We start from the raw sequence: 23,693 nt of genomic DNA, 5'->3' as shown, positions 1-23,693 counted from the left end.
CCACCTCCCCCAACCGACTCTGGGCCTCAGTTTCCCGCTCTCTGAAATGGGGACATTAAAAGTCTCTGCTACACAAAAATGTGAACCTCATGGCTTGGGCACCTGGCCGCACAACCGAGCGCTCTAAATGTGGAAATTGTTGTTGAACTATTATTACCAAGAAAATAATCTTGTCTCTCCTCCTAGAAGGTGATGGGAACCTCAGGTGGGGGTGGGAGGGTAGGGGTCAACGGGATTTCGCGAGGAGCCCTCCTAGGTATCTTGGACACCCTTCCCCACCCCCACGCCTTTGACAGTGCGGTGCCCCCGCGCCTGGCAGCCCCGCCCTCTCCTAGACCCCTCCCCACCGTGTAGCGCCCCCATCGCAGGGCCCTGGCTCCCTTCCTCCGACCCCGCCCCGCTCTCTTTTCCCGTCGCCGCAGCTCCCTCCTTCCTTTATCAAGTCTCTAATCCCCATTTTACAGACTTGGAAACCGAGGCACCACTCTAGGGGAGTGAAGTCTCGAGTTGCTTAGTCTAAGGGGCGGGGGTGAAACTCTGAGCCCGGTAGGTCTATCCTAGGCGCTCGGTAAGATGGGGGGGGGGTCCCGGACCAGGCTAGCGTCCCCAAATCCAATCCAGACAGAGCCCCAACCTCCTCCCCTCCCTCTCCCCCTGGGGCGCTCCCAGCCCCGCCTGCGCCCTCGGCACCATGTACGCTCGAGCCCGCGGCGCGCACTTTGCCCACTGTCCCTAGATAGGGGGCGGGGTATACCGCGTCCCTGTTCCCCTTCCCTTTTATTATTTATTATCATTTAAAGGGGCCGCGACCTGAAAATTTCCGTCCACTCTCTCCCCTTCCCCAGCACCCCTGTGCTTGTTGAGCGTCGTCGAACGAAGCGCGGGGGGCGAGGGGGCGTCCGGGAAGGCGGAGGGGGCCTCACGAGACCCCTCCCCGCGTCCCGAGCCGCGGCGCTGAATCACCGGCGAGGTATTTGCATCTGAGAGCGATTTGTCACCCGGTGATTTGTCTGCGGGGCGGTGAGCGCGCCGGTGGCGGGGGGCGGGGGGGAGGGAAGGGGCGGGGGAGGCCGCGCGCGGGGAGACTTTTACCAATCGGGCCGGTGGGGGGTGTAGACGCGGACTCGGCTGGAGACTCGGTGAGTCGGCGCGCGGCACAAACCCGGCGGTGGCCGGGAGCCAACAGCGCGCAGCTCGCGGCCCGGGCCGGAGGCCAGGCGCGGCCGGGGCAGGGCCAGACGCCAGGCGTGGGGCATGTGCCCCCCGAGTGGGCCCTGCGCCCCCCGAGCGGGCCCCGCGCGGTGAGGCTGGGGCAGCGGTGGGCCGGACTTTTAAATCGCGCGTTCGGTCCCGGGTGGGCGCCGCGCTCCCTGGAAGCCAATGAGGGGGCTCCCCAAAGTTGGTCAGGGACGTGGGTGGGGGTCCAGCGCCGGAAAGGCGATCCCAGCGGGTCGGAGTTGGTGTGGTTTTCTCTGCGACTCCCTTGGAGATCTCACCCCCTGCCATATTGTACGGGGGCGGGCGCGGGGGTGACCGGGGGTCGCGAGCGTGTGCGCCCCCTCCCAGCGGAAGGAAGTGGTCTCTATGCGCGCGCGGGGGGCTGTGGTCGGGGTTGTTTCATCTACTCCCGTTGGAATCGGTGTTTTATTCGGGAGCCCCGAGGGGAGTGGGAGCGCCGGGTGGGGAGGGCAGTTCCCTGGCGACCCTCCCCAGCCTGGATGGTTTATTTATAAAGCGTCAGCTCTGGGGCAGAAAGGGGCCCCTGGAGGGGACACCACGGGGCCCGCGGCCGGGGTGGGCTCTGCCCGGGCCCGGACTCTCTGGCGGGGATCCCCGGGAAAAGCGCCCCGTGCCCCGTTCAGTGCCCCCCCCCAGGCACAAAAGCGGGCGCAGGAAGCTCGGGGAGCGCGCGTTGGTCAATTCCAACGTTCTGCGGACCCCGGGCGGCCGGTTTGTCAATAATCTTCCGTTTTCAGTAGCCCGGCCCGGAGGGTTTGCCCCCCCACCATGCAAATCGGCCGCTTTCCAAGAAGCCTTTGAAATCGGACTGGGGTTTCTGTCGTCCTATTTCTTCTCCCTTTTCAGTGTTTCTTTTCTCACTTCCTCCGGGCCGCCCCCTCCGGACTCTCCTAGCCCCCTCCCCAGCTTTCTGCCCCGCCCTCCCCCTCCTCTTCCCTTCGTGAAGTGAGGGCCCCCTTTCGCCACCCGTGGGCCCCAGCCTTGCACAACTCTTTAAATAACCGTGTTTTGCAAGCCCTGGGCCGAGCGGGTGACCTCTCTCTCCGGGAGGCATGGGGGGGGAGGGTGTGGCCCCAGATCCCTCCCTGCCCCCCCATCCAGGTCCCAAGGGCCACCCAGCACCCCCCCATCCCCGCCCGGTCCCTGCCAGGGAATGCCTCTCCCCGAGGGTTGTCATAAAGTGGGGGTAGGGCCTGAGGACAAAGGGCTCTTGGGGGGGAGGGGTCTGGAGGGGGTGGGCGTCACCAGCTTAGGGTTAATGGCGGCCATGGAGGGGTGCCCAGGCTAGAGCCCAGGGGGGCTCCGGGGTTCCCACCTGCCCCCTCCACCAGCCCCAACGTGGAGGCCTGCCCTGCTCCCCTCCCCCACCCGTGGACCCGGAAGGGTCATTAAACCCAGCAGGCCTGTGTGTGTGTGTGTGGGGGGGGGGTGGTGGCTTGAGGGGGCGTGGCTTCCTCTGGCCTCTTCCTTCTGCCCCCCAAAGAGGGGGGGCGTTGCCCAGAGCGTTTCCGTGGGGAGGGGGGGCTCGTCTTGAAGTTGTCAAAGGTGGGGGAGGGGCAGCAGACCAGACGACACTGGGTGAGAAGTGTCCCCTCAGCACTTCTTGGGGCTGGTGGGGGGGGGGCGGTGACTGCCTGTCCCCGGGGGTTGGGGGCTGGGTGCTATCCTGCTGCCTCTAAGGACAGGCTGTGCTGGTCATTCTCCAGCACTATGGCCTCTGAGAGGGTCTTTGTGCCCTGGGACCCCTGCCCCTGCTAGATACTGAGGCCCTTCAGGGACAGGTCCCTCCCTACTTTCCCACAGGGACCCCCCACCTGCCCCCCCCACCACCACCACCACTGCCCTTTCACCCATCCTGCTGGAAGACCCAGCACTGGGGAAAAGGCCCCTCCCATGACTGGGGAGGCTGGGAGGGTCTACACTGCAAGACTTCCCTGGCGGGGGTGGGGTGGGGTTGGGGGGGTGGTCAGGCTTCTCTTACCAGGTCACAGGAGGGGCCGGAAGGGCGGCCAGCCTGGTGACCCAGTGTCCGCCTGCTACCAGGAGCCTCTGGCCGCTGGGCCCTCCTGTGTGTGGGCCCCCTTTGCCCCAGGAGCTGCTCAGGAGCCTTTGGGGATTCATTTGTTGGTTGGAGTGGCTCCTGAACCCTCCTGTGTTCCTGTGATGTACCATCTGGGGTGTCACTGCGGGCCTGTTGGGTTCTGCCTAGTCTGTTTTATTGGCGGCCTGGGCGGGTGGGGGTGTGGCCTGGGCTTGGGTGAGTGGGGCTGGGGTGGGACTTGCATCCTCCTGTCCTTGGTGGTGCCCAGTTGTGCCGGGCTCTAGGACATCTGTACCCAGAGCCCGCCTGAGGCCCTGGCAAGATGGGTTGGCAGTGGTCCGAAGGGACCCTGAGCTGGGGGCAGAGCGCATTGCCTTCTGGGACCTTGGCCCAACTTGGGGTCCCAAAGGGCAGGGGAACTCCCTGCACAAGGCCCATGGGGGCCGCGTGGGAGGCTCTGACGTCACCCAGACCTGGGTTCAACTCCCAGCCTTGCCTGGAACCTGCTGTGTGTCCTCCAGCAGGGCAGCTCCGAGCCTCAGTTTTCCCCATTCGTAAAATGGGGACCATCCAGCCTCCTTCCCTAAGTCCAGCGAGTGCCTGCTGTGCTCCCGCCTTTACCATCACACACTCGCTTCATCCCTGCTTGGGTGCAGTGAGGTGGGTGCCATTCGGGCACCATTTTGCGGATGGGGAAACTGAGGCCTAGAGAGACTGAGGTTTAGGGATGGGGTGAGAGCATGAGTGGGGAAGCTTTAGCCTGTATACAGCAGGTGCTCAATCTGGGTCGGCCATCGTGCCTGTGAGATGCCCGGAGCCCCCTGGGCCGTGAGCAGCACCTAGAACTCAGAACCGGAACCCAGAACTCTGGTGCCCAGTAGATGGCTGTAGCCAATCAGAAGCCAGAAATGCCCTGTCGCCCTGGTTCTGTTTATGAAGCTATAATCCGAGGTCTTTCCCTGGGGTGCTGTCGTCCACTAAGTGTTTTTCTGTGGCCCAGACGGGTGGGGGCCGACTCGAGGCCCTCGGGAGACCAGTGCGGGGTGCCCCTGCTTCCCAGCCCTCTGGAGGGTGGACAGAGTGGGGGCAGATGGGACGAACGTGCTCCTCCACCTCCAGGGAGGCCCCCAGGTTTGCACACTGATGGGCGTCGATGGAAACGATTTTCCCATAGGCCTTTGAGGTCCGACCTGAGTGGGGAGGAGTCCAGGCGTGGTCTGACGGTCTCTCCTGTCCCCTCCAGGTTTCTGCTGACACGTGAATAAGCCACCCGCCAGCCGCCGCCCCCCAGTTCCCGGTGTGAGAAGGAGGCGTCGCCCGCCTGCCGCTGGCATGCCCCGCCAGCCCTGAGCCTGAGCCCGGCGGCCCCCGCCCCTGCCCCCCGCCACCCTGCACTGCCCCGGCTCCCCCGCGGCCCCCACACTGCAGTGCGGCCGGGCCCCCTCCCCCCAGGGGCCGCCCCCGCCGCCGCCGCCGCCGCCGCCGCCGCCGCCCCGCCCTGGTGCCCGGGGCGGCCCGGCCCGCAGGGCCATGAAGCTGCAGGCCGTGATGGAGACGCTCCTGCAGCGGCAGCAGCGGGCACGCCAGGAGCTGGAGGCCCGGCAGCCGCCGCCGCCACCCCCCGAGCCCGCGGCCGGCCCCCCGGCCCGTGCCAGGGCCGCCCCGGACGAGGACAGGGAGCCTGAGAGCGCCCGGATGCAGCGGGCGCAGATGGCCGCGCTGGCCGCCATGCGAGCCGCCGCCGCCGGCCTCGGCCACGCGCCCAGCCCCGGCAGCTCCGAGGATGGGCGCCCCGGCTCAGAGGACGAGGACGTGGCCCCAGAGGGGGCACCAGGCTCTCCCCCTGCCCCCGGCCGAGGCAGGGAGGCGGCCGGCCTCCCCGAAGGTGACGGCCTCTTCGAGGGCTCCGACGATGACCTGTGAGTTGGGGTGTGTGGGCCCCCCACGCCGAGCACTTGCCACGTGCCGGCGGCTCTCAGACCTGGGGACACAGCCATAGAGGAAGGACAAAACCCCTGTCCTGCCGTCCACCCAGGACGTACCGTTCCTTAGAACTTCCCGGGGGACGGTGGACATTTCTCCACCTGCACCACCCAGGATCGGGGCCGCCCGTCTCAGAAGGCTGACAAATACTTGAAGTGTGGCCACTGCGGCTGGGATCAGCTTATGTAGCTTTATTTCATCTTAATTTAAATGGAGCTACTCACGCGTGGCCAACGGCCCCCATCGCCTGGCGAGGCTGTACTAGATTCCATGGTGGGGACAGATGATAGAGGCTGTAGCCCGGGTGCACCCTGTGCAGAGTGAGCATCCATTTGCCCCCGGATGTGTCTCCCCGGGGTCTGACGCAGGCCCTGAGCTGGGCGCTGGCAAAACCCCAGTGGGATCCTTCTGAGAAGACGTTTAACGAGCAGAGCAGCAGGGCGACTGCAGGCTGTGATCGGAGATGCCAAGAAAATAAAGCAGGGGTCTTGGGGAGGGGGGTGGCTGGGGCCGGGGTCAACTTCAGGCAGTGGTGGGTGGAGGTCTTCCTGCGGAGGTGACAGCCTCTGGGAAGGGCAAGGGGGAGCGGGGAACAGCATGCCTGGCCGAGGGAACAGCCTCAGCAAAGGCCCCGAGGCAGGAACTGGGTTGGCATTTTCAAGGCCCAGCAAGGAAGCCTGTGCGACAGAGGGGACGGGAGGGGAGACGGGGTTAGCAGGTGGGCGGGGGCTGGGGTTTATGCCCAAGAGGCACCTCTAGTTGCTCTGAGCTGATTGGGGACAAGGAGAGTAAGGCCCACGGCCTGAGCTGGGCTCCTCACAGGCGCTCTCCACAGCCAGAGCACGTGGGGCCACTCACCCATGTCCAGACAGGGGAAACGAGGCAGGAGGCGGCGCGGGCCTCGCCCTCTCCCCTGACCCGCGCCCCATGTCTGCCCCAGGAAGCCGAAGTGGGAGGAGGAAGAGGAAGAGCTGGAGGAGGATCTGGGAGACGAGGATGAGGACGAGGACGAGGACGAAGACAAGGACGAGGACGGTTCCCGGCCCCGCCGGCCCGGGCCCCGCAGCCCTGTTCCCCCGCAAGGCCCAGCCGCTGCAGGCCTACCGCAGCGACGGCGGGCCCCGGGCTCTGGGCAGCCAGGAGCGCCCGGGGGCTGGCCCGGCCCTCCCCGGAGGGGCTGCCCACGCGGTGCCCCAGCTGCAGCCGCCGGACCATGGGGACTGGACGTACGAGGAGCAGTTCAAGCAGGTGGGCCTCACGTCCTAACAGGGGCTGTGGGCAGTCGCTGCCAGGGGGTCAGGCGTTCTCGTGGAAGCCATGGTGTGGGGTCGTGTACGTGGGTGGGATGGGCTGGCCGGTAAACGCGTGCATGTGGGGACACGAGGGGGAAGTTCAGGGGGCTCCATCTGCACCAGAGGACAAGCAGAGAGATAGAGCAAAGAGGGGGTTCTGAGCAGAGGGACCGGCCCTGGGAAAGGCCGCGCGCCTGGACGAGGCTCCGTGGGGCTCATGGGTGTGGCTGGCAGGCGGGCAGGGGCGGGGGCTCAGGGGCGCAGGGCCAGAGGCCTCGTCTGTGGCGTCGAGTCTGGTCTGTTGAGCCTGTGGCTGTGGAGAGGGGGGTGAGCAGGGGGTGCCCGCGTTGGTGTGGACGGCCGAGCAGCTCCTGGGGGCTCCAGAGGGGTGGGGAGGAAGCGGGCCATCCTGGTGCCTGCCCCGCGGGCGGCCAGGGCAGAGGAAGTGGCCGGGCGGGGGATCCTTTGAAGTTGGGCCTCGCTGGGCTGGGCAGATGGAAACCAGATGGCGGCCGGGGCGGCCGGCTGGGCTTGCATTCCAGCCTGAGGCCAGCTGGGCCCTGCCCCGACCTCCGAGAGTGGACGATGGGGACTTAGCCTCCCAGGCCCAGCGCCTGAGCCTCATCTGAGGCTGTGGACGCGCCAGGCGCATGGGAGCCAGGAGGTGGCCATGTATGGCCTTGGTGCACCCTCCTGGCTTCCAGGATGGGCAGTGGGACCCTCCTGGAAGGATCATGAGGCCCAGCCGCCGTGTGGGAAAAGGGCGCTGGGATCCTGGCAACCCTCAGAAAGTTCAGATGAAGTACAGAACTGGAAACTGGACACAGTGTGAGAGGAACAAGCCAGGGGCTGCGACGGGAGTGATGGGGCAGGTATAAAGGCAGAAGGGGACGGTGCCCGCGAGGTGGGCATGGCCAGGGCAGCGGCCCCGAGGCAGGAGGCCAGCCTGAGGAATGGGCAGGAAGGTTAATCCCCTGCCCAGGCATCTCGGGGTGGGTGGGGCCGCCTGGCTTCCGGCTGGGTCCTGGCACGCGGGCAGCAGTGCCAAGGGGTGGGATGACAGCCAGCAGACGTCATCTCCTTAGGGCGTGACTGGCCGCTCCCCACGCGTGGCCCCGGCTGCCCCCTCCCGCCTGAAGGCTTTTCCTCTGCGTGTGGACCCCAGCCTGAGCCAGTGCCTGGGATCAGGGGTCCCCCCACCCCGCTCCCTGCCTCAGTTTCCCTCCTCTTCTTGAGGAGCTGCTTGTGGCTGGGTTGCTGTCTATCTAGTTCTGCAGATAAGAAAACAGGGGCGAGGCATTGGGGGTGGGGGACGGGTTTCCCAGAACCGAGCTCTTGACGTCTGCTGGTGTCAAAATAACACAAACGGGAACCTCATGGGCGAGTTATATTTATGGACTCGCCGAATATTTGCCATCTGCCCCGAGTCCGACCATCAGGAAGCCCCAGGCTGGGGACCAGAGCCAGATGCCTCCCACCCGCCGCCTCACAGGGTCACGGCCAGGCCAGAGGAAGGGACAAGGCCGCAGCCCCTGTGGGGTTGGGGGTCGACAGGTAGCCCTGGCCCCGCCCAGCAGCTTCTGCTGCATGCCCCAACACTGGCGGGAGACGGGGCTTGGGTGGGCAGGCCAGGCGGAGTCCAGATATCATGTGTCCTGGCTGCAAAGCCCCCTCTGCCCATCAGGAACGAAGGGCCTCCAGGGGCCATTGTCCCGCTGGTCTTTGGACACGATGATGATGTCTCGAGGACTCCCAGGGTCAGGGCATGGTTGGGGAAACTGAGGCCCAAGGGGCCCAGGGAACCCAGGTCACACAGTCAGTCTCACACTTATGGAGCACCTACTGGATACGCAGCTCCCCTGCTGGACTCAGAGAAGGTCCGTAAACAAACGGGGAGGAAGGGGTGAGGAAACGTGACCTGGCTTCCAGCTGGGGATGTGGGGAGGTCTCTCGGGATGTGGCACTTGCTCCAAGCCTGGTCGGAGAAGGAGCTGGGCCCTCACACTGAGGGATGGTGGTGTGGCAGGCACAGGAAACAGCCCATGCAAAGGCCCCGGGGTAGGATGCAGCTTGGCTTGTGTGTGGAGGCCAGACGCCGCCGCCTGGCTGGGCCCTGCGGGGGATGGAATTGGATTCCAAGATGGTGGGGGTTAAGGGAAGTTGTGGGCAGGCGGGGGGCTTCCCTGCAGCGCCAGGATCCTGTGCCTGCCTGTTTGTGGCAGGTCCAGCTGCCAGCACTGCCCTCCCGCCCAGCTGGCCAGGCATCTGTGCGGCCAGTGTCAACAGTGGCCTGGGCTCAGCCAGCCCAGCAGATGTCGGGGGCTGTGTTGACTCTGGCGCCTGCCCCACCCCCTTCCTGGCACGTGGCAGCCGGGCCGGCCGGCCGCCTGCTTGGCACCATCACTGCCTCTTCCTCCCTGGTCTTGGCAGGGCCTAGGCCTGACTTCCGCCCGAAAACCCTCGACAGCCGTGAAATTCTGCCGCCGGCTACAGGGTCTGGGGGGCAGCCAGGCTGGGGAGGGGCCGGGAGCAGCGGGCTCAGGGCCACGGAATCTTTCCTTGAAAGCCTGGAACCTCACTGCCATGGGGCCCCAGGGACTCAAGCTGGTGGAGGCCAGCACTGGCTGGGATCGTAGTGTGTCATGGGGAGCGAATAGGATCTCAGCCTGCTGCCACCAGGTGTGGCATCCTGGTGAAATCCTGGTGGTTTCCTGTTGCCAGCAGGGCTGTGCCATCGTGGGATTTTAAGCAAGCAGAGTTTTAACTGCAGATCTTCAGCCACTTAAGAACTTGAATCTTTAGTGTCAATGACTCAAACGCTGGGGTTTTTATTAACAGCTTTATTGACTTAAGATTCACCTAGCACATAATTCAGCTATTGAAAGCACGATTTGGTGGTTTTTCGTACATTCACGGGGTTGTGCAGTCAATTTTAGAACATTTTCATCACCTCAAAAATAAACCTTTTAAAAGGTACCCTTTAGCTCTTACCCCCACCCCCTCTTCTAGCCCCTGACAAACAGTAACCCACTCTCTGACTCTGTGGATCTGCCTGTCCTGGACGTTTCCCATCCGTGGAATCACACGCTGTGTGTCCTCCTGTGTCTGGCTTCTCTCCCTGAGCATCATGTACTGGGGGTCCGTCCACGTAGTAGGAGTGTCAGGGCTTTACCCCTTGTTTTGGCTGAGTGATATTCCATTCTACGCATGTATATCGTGGACTTTATTTACCCATTCGTCCACCCATGGACACTGGGTCGTTTCTCCCTTTGGCTGCTGTGAACGTGCGTGTACAAGTTTGTGCGTGAACGCGTGCTTTCAGTTCTCACGGGCACGTACCTAGGAGTGGAGGTGCTGCGTCATGTGGTCACTCTGTGTTTAACCTCCTGAGGAGCTGCTGTTCACGGTGGCCGCTCCATTTTGCATCCCCGCCAGCCACACGAAGGTTCCAGTTTCTCCGCGTCCTCTCCGACGCTTGTGGTTAGGACTTTGGTTCCAGCCGTGCTGGTGGGGTGGCGTGCGATCTCACTGTGGTTCTGATTTGCATTAAAGGTCGGGATCATTATTTTCCCTTCTCTCCAAGGTCGTGTCTGCTCCCCACAACTTGTAAATGAGCTCAGAGGTATAGAGATGACAGTTCTAGCTGGTATTTGTTGCCCAACTATGCGCTGGCGGCAGGTGGAGCGTCTCGCGTGTGTCTCGTGTACCGTCGTTTCGTGGTGAGGCAGGGGGCACTGCGTTTGCCCCGTCGTGCAGTTGTGGAAGCTGAGGCACAGAGCCGTCAGGCAGCTTTGCCCATGGTCACACGGGGGAGGTGTCAGAGCTGGGATTCGGCCCCAGGGTGTACTGGAGGAGTGGACAGATGGTGAGGGGCAGGGGGCACGCTCCCCTGGCTGCAGGTTTCGGGGGAGCCCGGGTGGCCCTCCTCGTCTGAAATGGAGGCGGTTGGTCCAGGGCCCAACAGCAGGGTGTCAGGACCCGGTGCCTGGACACACAGGCCCCCAGGCAGGAAAGGCCTCTCGGGGCTGCTGAGGGCTTGCTGTGGACCCCGCCCGTCCCCTCTCCCCTCCCTGGGCCTCCTGGGGCCTGTTGAATTCCCGTGGGTGTCCTCCTCCACCCCAGCGTGTGTGGCCCCGGAAATGGGTTCAAGCAACTTGGGGTGAAGCCCTGGGCCTCAGATGCATCCTCAGCAAGAGACCGGGGTCACATTTTGGGGGTTTTTTTTTTCTGCTCCTTTCACCTCACTTTGATTTTTTAAATTATGGAAGGTAGGGTACACGTATATACATTTTTAAAGTCCTTTTTTGATGCCAGAAGTGACACTTGACACCATTCCGGTGGGGGATAAAAAGGGAAGGATTCCAGTGAGGCCTGAGGCCTGAGGCCTGCCAGCCCCCTCTGTGACCTAGCTGGCAGCAGCTACGGTTTTCCCAGGCCTTTCTCTGTCCATGTACACAGAAATGTGACGCGTAAGGTATCGAAGTGTGGTCTCTCGGGGGTCTGCCAGGATCTGCCAAACGCTGAGCTGGACGTACTTCTTATCTCGTTTTTTCTCATCATCTTCACTCTGCATCTGTCTGTTTTATCAGAGTGTTTCAAGTAGCCGAGTTCTTTTTAGCTGTTGCGGGTTCCCTCGTGGAGCTGACACCAACAAGCTGGTCAGTTTTCCTGTTTCCCTGTTGTAAACAACACTGCAGTGAACATCTCTGGGCTCGTGAGAGTTGCTTGGGGCTGAATGGGGTGGGGTTAGGGAGCAGGAATTGCCGGGACTCGGGGAAGAAGTGGCAGATGGTTTCTTCATCCTACCTGGGAGCCCCCAGAGGCTGGGGGCCCAGAGAGGGACACACGTACTTCAGCCCTGAAGAGTCAGGGCTGAGCCAGAGGGAACGCTGCCCAGAGGAATGGGCTTTGAAGCTGGGGCTTTGCAGGACATGTAAGAGTTGGCCAGATGGAGAGAGAAGGGTTAGGGCCTGCACATTGGAACGGCGTGGCTGGAACATAAAGTGGGAGGGGTAGGGGTGGGCAGACATTAGGGCAAAGCAAAGGTGGGCTCGGGGGGGGCCTTAGCATGGTTTAGTGCTGGGGGAGGGAGAGGGGCGCTGGGAGAACCCTTCTGGGCTCCGCAGTCCAGGCAGGAGTGGAAGAGGCCAGCGCTACAGCCGGTCCTGTGGGACCAGGGTGGAGGAGGGGAATTTTTCGGTGCAGTGTGTTCTGGGCACAGGCTGGAGGTCAGGCACTGGCTTCTGAGCCCAATGATGTTGAGCCGGTTTGCTTGGGGCAGCGTGGGCTAGGCCCAGGCCCATGGGTCCTGCAGGCCAGCTCTGGCGCCGGGCGTCTTCCTGGGGTGCCGGGGTCCCTGGGCCCCGTGCTGGGGGCAGGACCGGTGCCAGGAAACCCCCCGGGAGCCCAGCCCTGCCCGCCTGGGACAGCGCCCACCTCATCAAAGCCATTGCGGCTGCTGGCGTGGAGCCAGATGGGCCGTGGCGGGCGTGGGGAGGTTGCTGCCTGCAGCCCTGGCACCGTGCCCCCACCCGTGCCAGCCCTGGGAACCACACTGACTCAGCCGGAAGAGCCTTATCTGGCCCCGGCGCCGCCGCCCGGCTGCCCGGTCACCGCTGAGGGGTCACTGCCGCTGTGGCCTGGCCCCCCACGCCCACCGCTGCTCCCCACCCCGGTGGCCACTGCCAAGCGCCTGGCCCCTCCCCATGCTTTCTAATGACACGCATGGTGCCAGAGGACGTGGTGCCCGGCGGGCGTGGGGCGCATGTGGGGTCCAGCCCGCTGATGTGGGCGAGCGCGTGTGCGTGGGGACGTGGTGGCTACGTGGGGTCCCTGTGGGCTGGGGGTTCCCGTCTCGAGGGACCCCGTGTGTGTCGGGGTCTGTGTTTGCAGAGCCGGGGCTCTGGGGGCATCTTGAGACCCCCCTGTGGTGTCCGTGACCATGCGTTTGCTGGCGTGGCTCTCCCGTGTGTCTGTGTGCATGGTCTGGGGCCACGTGGACCCATCTGCAGTGTCTTGTGTATCTGTCACCTCAGGTGCCTGCTTGTGTGTCCCCGTTTCTGGAGTGTTTGTGTACGTCTGCATGCACCCCCATATGACTTGGCCCTGGCATGTGTGGACGTGTTGTGAGTGTGTCCTGGGGTCTGGGTGGCTGAGCTTGTGTATCCGAGTGTGTCGATCCCAGCGCTTTGCCTGTTCCACACGTCTGTACGGTGGATGACAGGTGACCCTTTCCCGGGGCTGTTTTGTGTGCACGTGGTTGTATGCTTGTGGGTCTGCAAGCACACACGTGTGTGTGTGTGCACGTGTGCCCGTGTGTGAGCCTTGCATTCCCCGCCCCCGCTGGCCCCGTGTCTCAGGAATCTTGAACGTGCTGTGGGGCCCATTAACCGTTAGCCAGAAAGTCACATTGCCCCAGTCAGTGGCTTGAATCGGTGGCCCGGGCACAGGTCAGCTGCCTGCACCCGTCCGCGTGGCTTCCCGAGCCGCCTTGCTGACGCAGCCCCAGGGAGCTGCGAGGTGTGACCAGGGCCTCAGGGGCTGCAGGGGGTCCCACCTCCAGGTTACATCCCTTCCTCCCCTCACGTGCTGTGTGATCTTGGACAGGGGTGCACCCTCTCTGATCCAGAGGTGCAGTCGGGGGTTGCTGAGCAGGGCTTACCTGCTCTGTGCCTCAGTTTTCCCACCTGAGACAAAGACCCCCACCGAGCCTTCTGATCTTGAGCCAGCACCCCCTGTGGTGACTTGGAGGGGCATTCCGGGCCCTCTGGAAGGCCCAGCAGCCCCGTTTCCAGACGCCCTCCACTGCTCTGGGAGGGTCCGGGGGCAGCTGGGGTTGTGGGCTGTGGGTGGGCACACGTGGGGGCGGGGCCGGCCCGCCCTCCTCTGCTCGCCCAGTTGCACTAGGCCAGAGGACAATTGGGGGTCACGGGGTTAAACGGTAGCCAATCTGCCTATTGAAGGCCCCAGCTCGGGACGCAGCCTTGCCCCTCGTCAGGGCCAGCGGGGGTCTCGTGGGGCCGAGGGGTGTGGCAGACACAGAGTCAGCGCCGCCTGCCGCCACCCCCGCCTTCCAGACAATGAGCAAGAAACAGATGAAACCCTAATTCCAGGAAGAAACCTATCGGGGGGCATGAATGGGCACGTCGGCCCCAAATCTCAGAACGGGGACCTTGTTTGGAAATAGGGTCTTTGCAGGTGTGATGCAGTTAAGATGAGGCCATAGTGGAGGAGGGTGACCAGTGCCCTTAGAAAAAGAGGAGGAACACACAGAGACAGAAAATGGCCGTGTGACGTTGGCGGCAGAGCCCAGGGGCCCCCAGAAGCTGGACAAGGAAGGGAGGACCCCCCACCACCACCCGAGCCTCTGGAGGGAGCGCAGCCCTGCCTCACCTGGATTCTGGATGTCTGGGCTCCAGAGCCGTGTAAGAACAAATCCCTGTGCCAAGCCCCCGGGCCTGTTGCCGCCCCAGGAAATGAATACAAAATCCAGTGAGGGCTTTGGGTCCCCGATCCTTGGGGCTCAGCAATGCCGGGCAGATTCTCAGGGAGCCTGCCCGGCCGTGGAGCCTCCTTAGGGGACCCCGACCGTGTGGTCCACGGGGTCATGGGACTGCTTTACGGCGCAAAGGCCAGGCTGGGCACCCGTGTGCGCGTGTGTCTGAGTCTGGGCCTTCCACAGGCACGTATGGAGCGCCTGCTGTGTACCAGCCCCATTCTGGGCACCAGGTATGCACCTGTGAACAAAGCAGACAGAAGTGGCCGCCCTTGTGGCCACGTGGCAGTGGGGGCCGGGTGGGTACAGCGGCCGAGGGCGGGCCGTCTGGGGCCATTATCTGAGAGCCAGCCAGCGGACGAGGGTGTGTCTGTGTTTGTGTGTCTGAGTCTGGCTGGACGGGTGTGTCCATATGCGCCTGGAGACCACGCCAGGTGGTGGGACCTGCTGGGTCTGGGCAGGGCTGAGGGTCCACGTGTCGGGGTGGGAGCATGCGTCCAAACAGGGCTGGGAGGGTCCGTGTGCAGCCATGGGGCAGACCCGGGTCCATGCCGCGTAGAGGTCCAGGTAGGGGGGCCATGTGGTCTGTCTGGGCGGGGCCAGGGGTTCTCTCAAGGCGGGGGTGTGACTCCTGCTACTGTCCCTGGGGGTAGGTGGGGCATCTCTGTCCAGGCTGGAGTGGCCGTGGGCCCTGGGGCTGTGTCACATTCTCTTTCTGCCCCGTGAGGGGTCTCTGAGGGTCCCCGTGGCCACCCCAGCCTCTGCCCTGTTAGGTTATGTCCCCCAGCCCACCCCATGGCTTCCAGTGTGGATCTTCCGGGCTTGTGAGGCCCCTACCCAGGGGGTCGCCCCCAGCCCCAGGGGCTCGCCCCCAGCCCCAGGGGCTGCCAACTCTGGTCGGGGTGGGCCGCCCGCTCCTTCTCTCTCTTTTTTTTTTTTCTTTTGCGGTACGCGGGCCTCTCACTGTTGCGGCCTCTCCCGTCGCGGAGCACAGGCTCCGGACACGCAGGCTCAGCGGCCATGGCTCACGGGCCCAGACGCTCCGCGGCATGTGGGATCTTCCCGGACCGGGGCACGAACCCGCGCCCCCTGCCTGGCATGGGGGAGCCGGGCCTGGAACCTGGCCGGGGACAGACGGACCCTCTGTCCTTTTGCTTTCTTCTTTCTGATCTCCACCCTCATCTGCCCACCTGCCCCCGTCACCCTGTAATTACTCCCATCTGCCCTTTTCCCATGAGTGCCCAGTGGACGGCGTGCATGGGCCTGGCTGCCACCCTCTCCCGGCCTGGCGGCCCCTGCCTCAGCTGGCACCCTGCCCGGCCGACGGCCCGCCCGGCCCCTCCCTGTGTCCTCTAGCTGGTGCATGCATCCGCCAACGGGGTGCCCAGTTCTTGGATGAGAAGTGGGGCCTGAGAGCACCTCTGGGGCGCGGCTTGCGGGATCTTAGTTCCCTGACCAGGTATTGGACCCGCATCCTTTGCAGTGAAAGTGCAGGTTCCTAACCACTGGACCACCAGGGAATTCCCGAGGGTTATTCTTTTCTTCGATGCCATTGCCATCTGGGGGGAGCCCAGCCAAGCTGGGGTGCAGGTGGCAGCTGCTCTTGACACCCTCCTGGGCACCATCTCCCCGTCTGGAAAACAGGGGCAGTGTCTGAGCTGGTGTTCTGTTGTCGCCACTGTTGGTTAGCGGTCACCGAGGGTCCCGGGGGAGGACAGTGGGCGTGGCGGGCGCCAGCCCGGCCCCCGGGTGCCCAGCGTGGGCCTCACCTGTCCTCCTCATGCACTGCAGGAGCTGCTCCCTGGGAGGTGGGATGTTCCAGGAGCAGGGTCCCCCTCTTGCAGTCGGCGGGCAGGTTTGTTGGCAACCTGAGCCCGCTGGCCACCGCGGGCAGGTTCTGTTTTACCGCCGGCCTGCAGTCTGGCAGAGGCTCCTGCAGGTGTGCCGGGCGGGAACCCCCAGCCCTGAGCCATCCAGGGCCCCTTCCTCTTGACTCCTGGGCGGGAGGCGGGAAGCACCCCCCTTCCTTCCTGTGCTGTCTGGGGGAGGCCCGGGAAAGGTGGGGACCCGGTCAGCACAGCCAGGGAGGGGCAGCAATCTGCTCTCTTATGCTACTGCACTTCCATTCAGCGAACCCGGGCTGGGAGTGACGGGGCCCTCGCTCCCTGGGCAGCTGGATCTTTATGAACAGCCGGACTGCTAGGAGAGTCCCTTCTGGTGCTTTCCCGTCTGCCAGCGGCTCTTCTGCAGGGAAACAGGGCTGCTTCCTTTCAGAAGAAACCCCATGGTAGGAGGTTTAATCCCCGGACGCCAGGCCCTAGTCGCAGGGCTCAGAACCCTGAGCCAGCGGCTAAGTGGTAGCTAGACAGTCGTCCTTGGGTTTTGGGGGCCTGGGACCCCCAAACGAAATGCCCTTAGAGCAGCATGGAACGTTGGGTTCGTAATTGCTGGCGGGAGGGAGGGAGGGAGAGAAGCGGGAGAAGGTGCTGGAGTTTTGGTTGTCTGACTCCAAAGCATTTGCCCGGGGCCCCCTGAGTGCCAGGCGGTCTCGGGCAGGGCCCCACCCCCAGCCCCACAAGGCTCTGAGGTGGTCCAGAGGCACCAAGGGGCTCAGTACTGGGTTCGAGTCCAGCTCTGCGGCCTTCTCTCAGCACCTCGGTTTCCCCATCTGTGAAATGGGCTCCCATGCAGATAGCAGTCTGCTCAGAGCCAGGCCTGTGGGTGGGGGCTCCCAGGTGGATGGGAGGCTGCTCGCCCGGATTTGCATGTCGTTTGCATGCCGCAGGGCAGCTGCCTTCCTAGAAGTTTCTCCTCATGGTTCCCCATCCTGAGTGCGTCCTCAGTGCTGGGCCTGCTGGCATTCCCAGCTGTGACATGGAGCTGGCGGGTGACTAGCCTTGTCCTGCCACCAAGGTGGCTCCTCCTGCCTGCCCCCCAACCCCCCGCCCATTTTCCTGGAGCCAGACCCTTCTCTCTGCACAATCTGCTCCCATGGTTCCCTCGTCCCCGACCTGGATGACCCAGGTGCACCCTGCCCACTTCACAGGTGGGAAGACTGAGGCTCCAGGAGACCCCAATTACATGAAAGGTTGACCCAGAGACAAGGGCACTTCCCCGGAACCTCACCATCTGGAAATCCAGAAAGAGGCGCCTTTAATCGTCAGCTTTGTGGTCAGGCTGTATGACTTGTTTCTGGAACTTTTATTAATATCTGTTTCGTGGGTGGGTGTGCCGTGTCTTTTCGGAGAGGGGGCACATGCCGGTTGGTTGGGGGGGTGGGGGTTGGCCAAGCTGGCAGATGTTTCTGCCTGGCCCAGAATCACTTCCCCAATTTCCTGCAGGCCCAGTGGGGGCCCCTGCAGCCCTGGAGCGCTGACGGGAAATGAAAGGGCCATGTGGCCCTTCGTCTGGCGGGGGTGGGTGGCCTCAGGGGTCAGGTGCGCCAGGAGGGCAACTTGTGGGAAGAGCCTGAGGTCGCCCGGTGAACACTGATTAAGCCCCTACTGTGTGCAGCAGCAAGCAAGCCTGCCCTTCCCCCATCCTACCGCAGGGATGGCTGGCTTCAAAGACGCCCCCCTCCCTCACCACCTCCCCCTGCCTGTGTGTGACTCCTGCTCTCCCCCCCGCAGGCCTGGGGCTCCCAAGGGTTGTCTGGGTCTCTCTTGGGCGCATTGCATCCCCAGCATCCAGCACAGGCCTTAACATACAGAAGGTTGGGAATTCCCTGGCGGTCCAGTGATTATTAGGACTCTGCGCTTTCACTGCTGTGGGCCCGGGTTCAACCCTTGAACTAAGATCCCGCAAGCCGTGCGCCGCAAGCAGTGTAGCGCAGCCCAGGAAAAAAAAAAAAAAGCATATAGAAGGTGCTCAGTCATGGCTGCACAATGGATTGACCTGGCCACAGCCCCGAGGGCTGACAGGGAGGGTTCCAGACTCCGGGTGCTTCCGCCCCACCCGGCCTCCTCCCGCCAGACTTCATCTATCCGTCGTCCATCCATCCATCCATCCATCCGTTTGTCTGTCCCTGCCCCGGGGTCTCTGGGGAGGGGGCGAGAAGGGGCAGGAGCGCACCCTCTGGGCTGGGCTGTGGAAGAGGATGGTTGCAGCGGGGCTACAGCGGGGCGGCACCAGTGCCGGACCGAGACCCGCACGGAAGCCCCTGGCCGCCTCAGTGGGCACGAGGGGAGGGGCCGTGGGGGGCATGGGTGCCGTCCCTGCCCCACCCGTGCCCTGCCCCGTCCTGTCCCCCAGCCCTGCATGTGGGCGTTTCTGTGAATGGGGGAGGCTGGTTGGCCCCCAGGGACCCAGCCCCTGCCCACCTGGGCAACGGCTGCCAGCGCTGAGTCATGGGGCGCAGGGCCTCCCAGGGCCCGATAATGTGAGGAGGGGCTTTATCAGCTGTGGTGGGGCCGCCAGGAGGGGGAGCCAGGTGGGGGGACCAGCAATGCAGAGGCCCCAGGCGGGAGCAGGCTGGGAGCAGCGAGGGACCAGTGCTGGGGAGGGACCAGGTGCAGGCATCTGGGGGGCCAGGACCACACCCCAGCCTGGCAGGCAGGAGGTCTGACTTCTTCTGACATCAACAGGGAGCCAAGGGCCTCCTCGGAGCAGGGGAGACACAGCTTGATCTCGATGTAAAGATTAAAAGCTCCCCGGACTCTCCAGCCTGGGGGGCTGCAAGGAGGAAGTGTCATCCTGTTGTTCTTGGGTGTTCTATGGGGGGACGTTGAGGGATAAAAACCAGCTGTGCAGGCTTCTCTGCTCTTTCAGTGCAGTTTCACTTTGCTTACAGGAGTTACAATGAATCAGTTGTCCAAAAGCCCAAGGAATATAGAAATGGTGAGATTGGTAATAATAGCCAAAAAATGGAAATAACCCAAATGCCCATCAGTGGTGAATGGATAAACAAATGTGGTCCATCCACACACGGGAACATCACTGAGCTATGAAAAGGAGTGAAGCCCTGACACTCGCTACCACGTGGATGCACCCTGAGAACACGAGAGAAGTGAGAGAAGCCAGACACAGAAGGACACACAATGTGTGATTCCACTGATGGGAAACGTCCAGAACAGGCAGATCCACAGAGACAGAGAGTGGATTCGTGGTTGTCAGGGGCTGGGGAGGGGGAGGGGGGTGACTCCTGATGGGGACGAGGCTTCCTTTGGGGTGATGGAATGTTCTGGAACTAGACAGGGGTTGTGGTTGCGGAACAATGTTCAGTGCACCAAAGGCCACTGAATTGTTCACCTTAAAATGGTGAATTCTGTGTTACTTGACTTTCACCTCCATAAATATTGTTTTGAACCATCCAGGACCAGGTAGGTGAGATTAAGGCCCTGAGGCTCCTGGGCGGCTCCAGCCCTGCCTGACGCCTCACTCTGCCATTCATCCTTGTCCGTTCCCAGACCCCCTCCGAGGGACAGGGTTCCAGCGAGGTCCCCATGGTCCCCACACATGAACGGTGTCTGTTCCTGCCGTTCTGGCCGTGGGGAAAGCCATCCTCCTCTGGTTGCCCATATGAGCCGTATTGGACACAAGTGCAAAAACGGCCCTTTTTCGGGACTTTCCTGGCAGTCCAGTGGTTAGGACTTGGGGCTTCCGCTGCAGGGGCCCCGGGTTCAATCCCTGGTCGGGGAACTAGGATCCCACAGGCCACACGGTGGGGCCAAAAAAAAGAAAAAAACCACGAGGGGGCCTTTTCCACCTGTTCCCAGCTGTGGGCCTCTCCCTGCCACATTGGTGGCTGCCAGGGACAAGGTTGTCCCTCTCTGGGGCTGGGGGTCGCCGGTCGCCTGAACGCTCCCGGTTTCTCCTGATTTTGTCCCTATATCTGCTATCCAAGGACATGGCCTCGCTCCTGGAGTCCCCCTGCCGCCCATTGGCCTCGTGCATCCGAGGTAGGGCCCCGCGGACTTTGGAGCCGCCTGGCTGTCGGGAGGGGGGCTGAGCGGACACCATTAAGGGGGCAAAGTTCCTCCTGGGGGCCCTGGAGCGGGTGCTTTCTTTACAGCTGGGGCCCCTCGGCCTTGGGCTGGTCGCCGCCCTGGGCCCGTGGAGGCTGGAGCTGGGGACACGGTGCCAGGGAGGGGTCTCCCGCGTGTAGGCGGCCCTGGAGGCGCCCCTCCCCTCTGCACCGGGTCCCCCCTTGTGGTTTGATGGAGGCCACGGGCCTGTCCTCCTCTTTCAGGCTGGCAGGTGGGCCCAGGGCATGCGTGGTGCCCTGGCTCCCGAGGGGTCCGCTGTGCCCACAGGGCGGCTTCGGGGGAGGGGGAGGGGGGCCCCACCCCGGGGGCCATCGAGGCCTGGTCCGCAGCACAACTCACTGACCTGGCTGGGAGCTCCTCGAAGCTGGAGGTAGTGAAAATGCTCACCTTTCGCCACAAACAAGAATTTCCTGTTTGCCCCTCGCGCACTTGGGGGAGGGGAGGTTATCTCACTTTTTCCTCCCTGGCCCCTCCCCCGCCCACTACCTGACCCGGACCCTGCCCTGCTTTATCTGCTTCCTCCTTGCAGACTGTCCCCTCCACCCTCTGCGGAGGCGTGGGTGGCGGGGTCCCTCCGGGGACCCCCTCCTTTCCCCACCAGCCTCCCCCTCCCACCTGGGCTGGGCCCAGAGCGAGGCAGGTGGCCTTTTGTGCTCATCATCTTTCCAACGTGGTCAAGGGTCCACTGAGAAATCCATGTGTGGCATGAGGCTGGGTTTCGCCTTTGCTGCAAAGGAAACTGAGGCAGAGGCCGGGGTCAGAGGGTGAGGAGGGGCTGGGAGGGGAAGGAGGGAGCCTTGCGGAGATCCGGGAAAGTGCATTCCGGAGGAGGGAGCAGCAGGTGCAAAGGCCCTGAGGTGAGGGCCTACGCCTTTTGCTCAGAAAGCATGACAAGGCCCAAGGGGGCCGAGCAGAGGGAGCTGAGGGCAAGGAGGTGACAGGCCAGTAGTGACCACAGGGGAAGTGGGATCCTTGATGGGGGCAATGGGAAGCCATGGGAGACTGTAAGCCTGGGGAGTCTCGCCCAGGCTGCCCGGGAAGGCCCCTCTGGCTGCTCAGCAGTGGTAGGGGCTTAGCTCTGCTTGGTCTGTGCCTCAGTTTCCCATCTGTGAAGTGGGTGGTGCTGGGCAGGGGAGGATGGACATGCGGGCAGTCCAGCCTGGTAACTAGCGGATGGACGCCCTCCGTCACTGGGTAGGGGCCCAGCCACCGCAGAGACCGGCGGAGGGGCCACCACATGGTGGTGGCAGGGCCTGTCCTGGTGACCCCGCCCAGCAGGTGGAAAACGGGAAGGGAGGTGTGTGCTTGGGAGCCTCTGTGGGAGCCCCCAGCCCAGGCCCGCACATCCACACCCACATCCTCGGGGTTCTGTACCGCCTTCACAGATGTGGCTTGGGGGTGACAGGATGTGAACCCAGCAGGGCAGACTCCAAGTGCCCCCAAGACCCTTGTCTGCCCGATGCCAGGACGCAGGTGGCCCGAAGCGTGGGTTGTGCACGGACACATCTCGGGTTTGGGAAAGGATAGGGGGTCCCACCCCAACGTTGCTCTGAAAAATCAAGGTCCACTTAACGAGCGTTTATGAGGCAGCTGCTGGGTGCCCAATTCTAGATCCTGGGAACCAAGCAGACAAAATCCCGAACACCCTACCAAGGCAGGTGGACAGACCATACCAGTGTGTAAACCCATGCGGCTTGGTGGTGTGGGGGAATGGGGTACACTGGAGAGTCGCCTGTAATCGGTGCGTGTGCTCCAAGTGAGCACACAGGCACGCGGGGCTTCCCTCCAGGGCGACGTGGGAACAAGGACCTGGTCAACAATGGGGAAGCCCGCGGGGACAGAGCTAGGACAGAGCCAGGTCGGCGTTCCAAGAGAGGAGCTGCCAGGTCAAAGGCCTGGAGCGGGGACCGCGGCCCCTGGCGGGTTCGAGAATCAGTGGGAAGGCTGGTGAGAGGTCAGCTGGGAGCGGCCCTGGCAGGTCTTCTGGGACGTGTGGCCGCAGAGAGGCGGGGTGTCGTCAGAACTGGTGGGAGGTGGAGGTGGCCCCGTGATCAGAACGCCCAGTGGCCCCGGGGAAATCAGGCTCTGGGGAGGGGAGAGTGGGGCAGTTTATCTGGGGCCTCAGCCCAAGGCGGGGGTTGTTTTCCTGAGGTTTTGCCCAACCTCCAGCCTGGGTTTGCAGCTCAGGGTATGACAGTGCCTCCTGGTCTGTCCAGAAAGGGGCAGGGTTTCAGCCAGAGGGCCCAGGTGGGCCCCGAGGCCTGGGCGTGGCTCAGGATGTTTTGTGGCCCAGCTGTGTGGCTTGAGAGCCTTGTGAGGATAGGCAAACGGGCCCAGGGGCTCACGAGGGGAGCCTGGACACCACCACGGGGGTCCTGGACACCACCCCCAGCTCCCCCATCCCTGAAGCCTGGTGGGCAGCCCTAACCAGCTGGCCAGGGCAGGACACACCCTGCAGGGGTGCGGAACTTGGGCCCAGAGCCTCATAAAGCTGGGGCGGCCTTTACTGCCCATCTTTGTTGTTGACTGCCCACAGCAACAGCCATTAAAGCTTCCTTCTCTGTCGGCAGCCTGCCCACCCCCTTTATGGCCTCGCATAATGCCCTGGCCCCTCGGGGGTCTGGCCATGCCACGGCAGCCCGCCCACCGTTTGGCCTGGGAGTTAACGGGCCCCCCCACCAAGCCAGCCCGCCTCTGCCCAGCAGCTGTTCTCTGCCCTGAGCCTCAGTTTCCCCACCTGGGATGTGGGTTCCAGGAGCTCATCCAGGGTGAAGCTATTGTGTTTATCACCCACTGTCTCTGAAAGACGGGGAAACTGAGGCAGGAGGAGCACTGTGATCTCTTGTGGGAGCTGGGCCCAGGAAGGGGTTCATGCCGGGTGGACCCCCCTCCACCAGGATCGGGATCTCAAGGGGGGAGATGTCGCCCCCTCGTCAGGAAGGGCTTGAGGTTCAGTGGTCCCCTGTGAGCTTCCTGGAGCGGCCATGACAAATGACCACAAACTGGGCAGCTTAGAACAACAGAGGGCTGACGTCTGGGGTCAGGGGATGGCTGGGCGTTGCTCAGGCTCCAGGGGACGGTCCTTCTTGCCTCTTCCAGCTTCTGGGGGTTCCAGGCATCACCCCAGTCTCTGCCTCTATCTCCCCATGTGTCTCTGTGTCTCTCCTCTCATAAGGACACCAGTCACCGTACGGTGGGACCTCATCGTAACTAATGTCATCTGCAGAGACCCTATCCTGAGGTTCCAGGTGGATGGGAATTTGAGGGCAATTTCCCACAAGTCTCTCTGATCTTCTCTGCCCAGCCTGGCCCACGTTGCGGCCGAGAAAGTCAGTGTTCACTCAACGAGCATTTATTAAGCAGCTGCTGTGTGCTTAGCCCCATTTTAGACACTGAAAACAGAACAGACAAAATCCCCGACGTTCCAGCCGGGCAGACAGACAGGAGACTGGACCAGGTTGTGAATCATGGGGATCTGATGAGGGGGGCGAGGGGCGCACACAGTGCTGGGGGCTGTGCAGGCAGGGGGAATGGGGATGGGACAGGGGCAGTGGAGGCGGCCCAGGCGGTGCACGCCCACGGGAAGGTCCACCTGCAAGCCCCACACCCCTCAGGCAGGGGGAAAAACGGGGCCTCCCTGGCCACCATAAATCAGTGCA

At 63.4% G+C, this 23,693-nt stretch overlaps 1 protein-coding gene across 1 annotated transcript in view; it reads left to right on the top strand.

Annotated features, from left to right (window-relative positions):
* Nucleotides 1-4,810: 4,810 nt before the first annotated feature.
* The window catches only part of ARID3A (AT-rich interaction domain 3A), a 29,359-nt gene continuing 10,476 nt past the window's right edge, over nucleotides 4,811-23,693 (top strand). Inside the window, 3 exon segments of the mRNA XM_007460403.1 lie at nucleotides 4,811-5,199; nucleotides 6,204-6,299; nucleotides 6,301-6,511. Of these exon segments, the coding sequence (XP_007460465.1) occupies nucleotides 4,811-5,199; nucleotides 6,204-6,299; nucleotides 6,301-6,511 (696 nt within the window).

The sequence above is a fragment of the Lipotes vexillifer genome, unplaced genomic scaffold (genome assembly GCF_000442215.2).
Source record: "Lipotes vexillifer unplaced genomic scaffold, Lipotes_vexillifer_v1.1 scaffold225, whole genome shotgun sequence".
In the NCBI taxonomy this organism is placed as follows: domain Eukaryota; kingdom Metazoa; phylum Chordata; class Mammalia; order Artiodactyla; family Lipotidae; genus Lipotes; species Lipotes vexillifer.
This window is presented reverse-complemented; position numbering and strand designations above follow the sequence as displayed.